At 36.4% G+C, this 8,014-nt stretch overlaps 1 protein-coding gene across 1 annotated transcript in view; it reads left to right on the forward strand.

The window, feature by feature from the left end:
* The window catches only part of SMG1 (SMG1, nonsense mediated mRNA decay associated PI3K related kinase), a 59,988-nt gene that overhangs the window by 10,578 nt on the left and 41,396 nt on the right, over positions 1–8,014 (forward strand). Inside the window, exons 4-10 of the mRNA XM_019472671.1 lie at positions 1,749–1,807; positions 2,567–2,780; positions 3,604–3,729; positions 3,824–3,896; positions 4,570–4,667; positions 6,292–6,465; positions 7,515–7,739. Of these exons, the coding sequence (XP_019328216.1) occupies positions 1,749–1,807; positions 2,567–2,780; positions 3,604–3,729; positions 3,824–3,896; positions 4,570–4,667; positions 6,292–6,465; positions 7,515–7,739 (969 nt within the window). The remainder of the gene's footprint in view (positions 1–1,748; positions 1,808–2,566; positions 2,781–3,603; positions 3,730–3,823; positions 3,897–4,569; positions 4,668–6,291; positions 6,466–7,514; positions 7,740–8,014) is intronic.

The raw sequence follows: 8,014 nt of genomic DNA on the forward strand, positions 1-8,014 counted from the left end.
GCTTCTTGCTGGCAGGGCATGGGAAGCTGAAAAGTCCTTGACTAGTGTAAGCACTGCTTAGCAACAACTAAAACATCGGTGTGTTATCAACATTGTTCTCATCCTAAATCCAAAACACAGCACTGTACCAGCTACTAGGAAGGAAATTAACTCTATCCCTGCTGAAACCAGGACAAGGCAGTGCTGTGATATTTCAGTTGTGGGTTATGTGTCTATCCATATTTATAAGTTGTTGGTTCATTCTCTCATTATGTATTAATTAACCAGTGGTAATTGTGCTCTTTTCCAAAAGGCGTGTCACTTAAACATTGAGACTTTTCTATTCTGTGCACCTAGGTATAAGCAGATCATGTGCAAGCCTAGCTAATGCTTCGGCTTTCCTCTGAAACAAAATCCTTGTTAATACAAGGGTTTGGGGAGTAAATGCTTTCCACAGTTATTCCAGTGGTGGTTTTTTTAATTACTTCCATTACTCTCAATGCAATTTTTTTACCCAGTTTTTTTTGTAACTGCATTGTATTTAGGTTTATTGGTATCTCATAACATATTGGAATTGCCATTCTAATATCTAACTTAGTGGTGACAAACTTTCTACTTGTTAGTGGTCAGAATGTTAAAAGTTTGTCACTGAGAAACTTTTCTTTAAACTTCTTCAAGCTTGCTAATGAGAACAAGATCAGATGTTGAGTGATATCCACGATGCCAAGCCTAAAACTTTATAATGGACACTGTTAACCTAGCAGTAACTCGTGCAGTTTTTGACACTATTAAGTGTACTTTAACAGGGTTCTTTTCATTCTCAGGGTTGAAATGCGTGTTAAACAAAGGAAAGTAGTGAAAGTCACTAGGCAGTGGCATTGTCATGTAATGGCATCATGCTCCAGCTTCTAAATTGTATAGGTGCCCTCTCCTGTCTCTTCTGTAGCCTCTTTTGCAGATATCGGGCACATTTTAAAAATGTCCTTGTGAGTTCTGAGAGGCCAAGCATGTGGACCTCTTTCTCTTCCCCCCACCCCCAAAAGAGTGATGTCGCTCAAAACTTAACAACAAAAACTAGATAACATCCACTGTATTAAACATTAACATCTTTCTGAAGAGAACAAACCTTTTTATTAACTCATCAAGAAAACTTCTTGTTAATATCTTATACAGTTGCAGCTAATGTATTATTTTGCAACCCAGCTCACTAATGTGTTGTGGGTTTTTTCAGTGCATATTAGGAAAACAAGTATTTCTGGTTATGTTTACTGAGAAGCGCTCGTTCATCAATAATGTTTCATCCCCCAAAATAGTACTCCGTTTCTCTGAAAGTCAGGATTGCCTAAGGAGAAATTTTAATACTCCAGATTGTATTATCTCATCAATTAAATACTCTGCTGATACAATTGATTATTAGTATAGGAGACTAGGTCTTCAGTAGGCGCTACTGATGAGCTGTATGGCGAGTCTTACGTTTGTGATGTAATGTCATCAGCAAGAACTAGACTTAGAACAAACCTTGATAGCAGGCTGCCAGTGTATTTTTGTGGCTACTGTAAATAAATATGAAATATAACATGTAGGATAATATTGCAGTATTGCTTAATATAGTTTATGCTAGTCTGCAGTGGCCATGGAAAGCACAATAGCATTCCATTAGCAAACAGAATTGGTAGTGGTGTTTTTAATGTGGGTGTAAACAGGACCTAGTTTGCAGAAGTTATCGTGCCGTTATTATGCTTATGCCTTTTATGTATCTTATATTACAGGTACTGGTTAAACAACTGGATAATATCCTGACTGCCATTCATGATGTACTCAATGAAAGGTAAGCTGGAAAAACTAAGCAGTTTGAAGGCTATAAAGAGAAAAGTAATGACAGCATTAGGTTTGGATTTCAGTATAGAAATGGAATGGAGGGGGAAAAGGTTGAAAGAAATTCATTTACTAATTTTGCATGGGTGTGACATTGCAGTAACAGGATTGAACTAGGGGAGAGTTAAGACTCTTAGGCATATCAACAATACTGTTAGACTGTTTAGAGTACACTTCACACGGAGAGAATTTGAATGCACAAGTGTGACTTTTATGTTGTAGGTAGTATGAAGTCTATCTCAGCTACGTTTAATCACCTGGGTGTAGTAGTGCACTGCTGTGGTTGTCTGGCTTGCAAATTGAACTTAAGTTTTTTTACAACCTGATCTAATTCATTTACATCCCACTAAGAGCATATGTAGAGGGAGCTCAGGTGTGTGTGGGCTTTTTGGTGTTTAGTTCAGTGTTATTACCCAAAGTCAGCTGTATGTTAAGAACTTTCTTCCTTGGATAGTGTGTTGCAAGTAGAATGGCCTATTTATTGCATACTTGTATTCAAGTTGATTTATTCCATAGAAATAATATTTCACAGAATTTTCAGATTATTTATTTTAGCTTCATCACTGCTGCCATCAAGTAGGAGAGAAGCAGCTTCATTCGTGCATATATTTTTCTGCTTTAGAAAATGTTTCAATTTGTTCATGGTTTCTTCTGTTCTGCTCTCATGTCTGGCGATTCCACATTTTACTTTTTTTTCCTCCCAAAAATACAGTAGCAAATTGCTTCAAGAACTGAGACAGGAAGGAGCTTGCTGTCTTGGCCTTCTTTGTGCTTCTCTGAGCTATGAGGCTGAGAAGATCTTTAAATGGATTTTTAGCAAATTCAGCTCATCCACAAAAGATGAAGTTAAACTTCTTTATTTGTGTGCAACCTACAAAGCACTAGAGACTGTAGGAGAAAAGAAAGCCTTTTCATCTTTAATGCAGGTAAGACTACAAGTTAAAACAGGATTATTAATGATTTTTCCAGTGCAATGCTTGAATCAACTTTTTTAAACTGGAATGAACAATAAGTAATGCTATGTTGACATAATAAGTAAATATAATTACAACTGGGAGGGAACTTTCTAACTAAATGGGATTCTTTGATTCTGATTACATTAGAAAGGAATGTCAAGTCTTTGTAGGATGATATATATTTTGATGCGACTTTTTAGTATATATTGCAGATCCAAGAGGAAGAATCTTGTTGAGACCAAAAAGAGAACTCAGGTGGAATGGTACCCAAAACCCAACCTGTTGACTGCTTTGAGCTACCTCCTGTTTACAATTTCTAACTTGAATTGTAATTAGACCTGAGAGGGAGTAGGATGTGTGCAGACAAATCTGGTCTCCTGGTTCAAGTTTTAGGGTCTGTTATTTTGGGTGTAGAACAACTATGTCCAGGTCTGTGCTCCGATTTAATATTTACTTTACAGAGCCAAAAAGCTTCAGCAGGAGAAATGGGAGCTTAGAACAACTAGTTGTTCTGTGGCTAAAGAACGAAAGAAAAGTGTGTCCCCAAGCCTTGAACCTGGGTCTGCCATATTTCAAGCAAATGCCCACATGAAATGATTGTTTTCATGCAGTATATGTGATCCTTTTTACCTTTTTCATTCCTGCAGAAAGAGTATTGAGATGTTTCTGTTGTTTCAATCAAAGTAGTTTGCTGAAAAGTGTTCAACACTGAATAAATCTGTGTCTAATAAAGTAACTTTTTCACGTTGTTTTAATGAAGTGAAATGTCTAATGGCTTTGCTTTACTTTTTAGCTTGTAATGACCAGCCTGCAGTCCATTCTAGAAAATGTGGATACACCAGAGTTACTGTGCAAATGTGTCAAGTGCATCCTTTTGGTGTCCCGATGCTACCCACACATTTTCAGCACCAATTTTAGGGTAAGCTTACTTTGTCCTCTGTATTTTCTTTCTCGCATAGAAATGTTGGTGCAGAAAATTGTGTAATTAACCTTTTTTCAAAATTGCTTTCCAGGACACAGTGGACATACTGGTTGGGTGGCATATAGATCACACTCAGAAACCTTCACTGACGCAACAGGTGTCTGGTAAGTTTGGCCAAAGAGTCACTAATGTAGTCCACTCTGGCGTGCAGATGATGCGGGTTTACTTACACAAGTCTGGTCCTACTGACATAGAAGTTGACATAAAATCAAAATGAGTTTCTGGCTACATAACAAGAGACTTTGTTCCCAATTTTTTAGTAAATTTGCATTTGCCATTTTATGCTATATCTGGAAAACTGGGATGCTTTATTCAGGCTACATCTAAACATCAATTGTTTTGTGTAACTTTTTAACAATTTTTAAGTTTATAAATCTTTATATTCTCTGTGAAAGAATACATTTTCTCCTATGTACTTCTAGAAAATCTTTGTGGTAAAGATACTGTACTGGCATTTGAGAAATTGGGAAACTTCTTCCTATAGCTAAAGCAGTTGTCTTGGAGTTATTCACAGCAAGTCTGTTATGTTTTGCGTGTCATAGTCCTAGATTCTGTCCTTTAACTGTTTAACTGTTGTGGGGCAGGACTGAACCTTAAAATTAATTTGTCAAAGGGACAAAAGAAGGAAATACAATTTATCTTTATGTTAAAATTTTTATACAGATGACCTTCTCTTACCTTAGCAACTTTTACCTCAGCAATATGCAACTAAAATTTAATTTTTTTTTTAATGTTACCTTGTTCCCCTGTTTTAATTGCCCTGGTATTTTTATACAGGATGGCTGCAGAGCTTGGAGCCCTTTTGGGTGGCTGATCTTACTTTTTCTACCACACTCTTGGGTCAGTTTTTAGAAGATATGGAAGCTTATGCTGAGGTAAACAGGTCTTTATAGTATATACCAGAGTTAACTGTTGTGGATTTCTTAATAAATCCACAGCTGTGATTCTTATGGATGTATTACATTTGTAGAAAATAAAATTATATGGTTTTCCTGGGGAAAAGAGGATCAAATTACAGAGTATACATAAGGCACGTACAATGACAATTCTACATGAATCCTCATGAACTACTTAAATAGTATCATAGCCAGGCTTTCAGCCATTGTTGATTGAGAATAAAATGTTATGATAAAAATAAAAACAATTAACCAAACAGGAATGCCTTGATTTTTAAAAAGCTGCAGTGAAGACATTTCATAGTCTTTCCTTGGTATTTTCTCTAATTGTCCAACTTCAGAGTTTTTCAGAAGTAGTGACTACTGGGGGGAGAAGAATTCTTAATGCTTCCGTAGATTAATGGTAAATCTCTCTTTTTTTAAATAAAGCAACGGATTATATTGTGCACGAAATAATGCAGCAGGAACTGATAGAAAACTAAAGTATATTCATTTAACATACTTTGTTTTGACTTTGTAACCTTTGCTTAGTTAACAGGGCATAGAGTTTATCTGATGCTGTCATTAAAGGAGGAGTTTTGGTTTTGAGGGGGGGAGTGTTGCCTTTTTCTTAAGGTATATGTGTTCATATGTATATATGCTTATAACTAGATTATGCTGTATTATATGTGTTAACATGCAGATCCTATAGGTGAAATTGTACTTCAGCATAATCTGTTTCACTCAAAGCAGAATAAATAACTTGATTTTATTAGTGTACTTATATGTACACCAAGGCTTCTGATGGTACAGCTTTAAGAGTTAGGATTCACAGATGTCTTTGGCGGTGTCAAGCCCACAGAAACCTGTGCTGCTGTGACTGTAGGCACACGGTTGAAACTGATTAGTCAGTGCAGTAAGTCGCTGCTTATCAGCTTGTCTGCTGAACTGGACAATGTGCGTATTCTTAGTCACGGAAGAGTTTTAAGATAACATGCGTTAACTTAAATCACGGAGGAGGTGGTTCCAGCTACTGTGTTTTTATCTCACAGTGGGGTAGACCAAGGCTGTATCTATACTAATGAGATCAGCACTTCTGGGAATGTTCCCAGGCACTGATGCTAGCTGGCATGAAGTAGCCTGCTAGTAAACTCATGGTCTCCAGATCAAGGTAGCTGCATGTAAACAGTGTGATCGGAATGGCCACTTGAACATCCTGACTCCAATTTGTGGACAGGAATTGTTTGGGAGAGTGGTAAAAGTGTGCAGACAACTGTAGTAACAGTACAACAATATGGATGATCAAGTTCCAGGGGCCAGGAACATCATAAGCCTCTGTTTTAATTTACAAGATATAGTCTGAGTACTCTGTTACAGTGGCTAAACAAATGAGCAGCATCTCGTTACTGCTCTGTGACTTGCTCATCGTCATTGTGTGCCTATATCCCACCTTTGTATGTGAAATTAGAGATATTGGATAAATATATCTGTAATTGCATAGTATCTACAATATGTCTGGAAAATAGATAGATGAAGTATTTTCAATCTCATATTTTGATCTTTTATGTGCAAGTATTATAACTGTTAATGGTGTGTACTGATACATAAAACTTCCGTGCTGTAGGACCTCAGCCACGTGGCTTCTGGGGAATCAGTAGATGAAGATATTCCTCCTCCTTCAGTATCACTGCCTAAGCTGGCTGCACTTCTTCGGGTTTTCAGTACTGTGGTGAGGAGTATTGGGGAACGCTTCAGCCCAATTAGAGGACCACCAATTACGGAAGCATATGTAACTGATGTAAGAATTCAAGTTTTTCTTTTTGTTTTTCTTTGTTGCTGACATGATTTATCACCATATAATGATGCTATTCACTGTTGAGTTTGTTTAGGTTTTGTGAATTTTACATGAATATGTATATGCTCAGCTTTGAGCAAATGTATTTTCTTAAAGAAATGCTACAGGAATTTTAATATTAAGGTATAGATTGTGATAGTGTCACATGGGAGTCATAGCAGAAATTAATTTTTTAGGCATTTTAACTTCATGCAGCTAGCTTTATGCTTATGTTATCTGTCTTTGTAACCATGTTACCATTTATTCAGATTGCTATGATGCTGTAAAAACTGAATTCAAATTATGAGTTTGATTTTGTAAAATGTAGGTTTTCTTATCCATGGTGAAATTGTATCTATCAAATCTGATAGCAAAGTCCTCTCGTTCTAAAGTATAGTATAGGATGGTGTAAACTCAGAATAAATATTATATAGTATGCTAAGTAGCTGCTATATGTCTGTAACAGGAACTGTAGAGGGGGTGAATGATTTTAAAAAAAAAAAAAAAAAAAAGAAAAATACCTGCAGTCAAAGTCTTGTTGTTGCTGCATGAGCTGCACAACTGGAATTTATGCCCTTAGAGTTCTGTGAGGGACAAAACTTCTTGGATAAATAAGTGTATGGATTTCCCAATTAAAGCTAAGACAGTTATGTAACTTGTGTCTTAATCTGCAGAGGATTCTTGTGACAAAAGTTCAAGAAAAGAAAACTAGTCTGTCTTTTACAAGAGGAGTTCTGTTGACATCAATTGGAACTGGACAGAATTCTGAATAATGAATTTAGGTTTTCTAGGTTTTTGCAGGTCTTTAACTGAGTAGGAAACCAGGCAATTGAACGTTTGTTTTTTCTTATACTTCTGAAGTGTAATGCCATGATGTGCATTATTCAGAATTTACCAAGCTGCAGAGTAGGTGATGGGACAGGATATCAAATGGATGTGATTATAATTAAATAACATGCAATCCTTGTCTCTTTTTAATGGAGTTTAATTTAGGTGTGTTTTTAATTTTCCAGGTTCTGTACAGAGTAATGAGATGTGTGACTGCAGCAAACCAAGTATTCTTTTCTGAAGCAGTACTTACAGCTGCCAATGAGTGTGTTGGTGTTTTACTTGGCAGCCTAGATCCAAGTATGACCATACACTGTGACATGGTCATCACATATGGATTAGATCAAATGGAAAATTGTCAGACTTGTGGCACTGATTATATCATTTCAGTCCTGAATCTGTTGACACTGGTTTGTACATATTTTTTTATTATTGTGGTTTTTGCATTGGAAAATATTATTTTCTAAGCAACCTTGCTTTTTTGTGTGTATATTAGATAAATATTTAAAACTCTTCCCTTCCTGATCACAAGCAAGAAATTCCTCTTCTAAATGCTTGTATTTGTTTCTGTAAAGCTTATGCTACTAGCTTGTTTATACGTTTGGCTCGTTGACAAAGTGGTGCTTAGCTTTAGCCTGAGTGTTTGTCTTTTGTTTGTGGGTTTTGGTTTTTTATTCCCCCCTCC

This window comes from Aptenodytes forsteri, unplaced genomic scaffold (genome assembly GCF_000699145.1).
Source record: "Aptenodytes forsteri isolate BGI_AS27 unplaced genomic scaffold, ASM69914v1 Scaffold84, whole genome shotgun sequence".
Lineage (NCBI taxonomy): Eukaryota > Metazoa > Chordata > Aves > Sphenisciformes > Spheniscidae > Aptenodytes > Aptenodytes forsteri.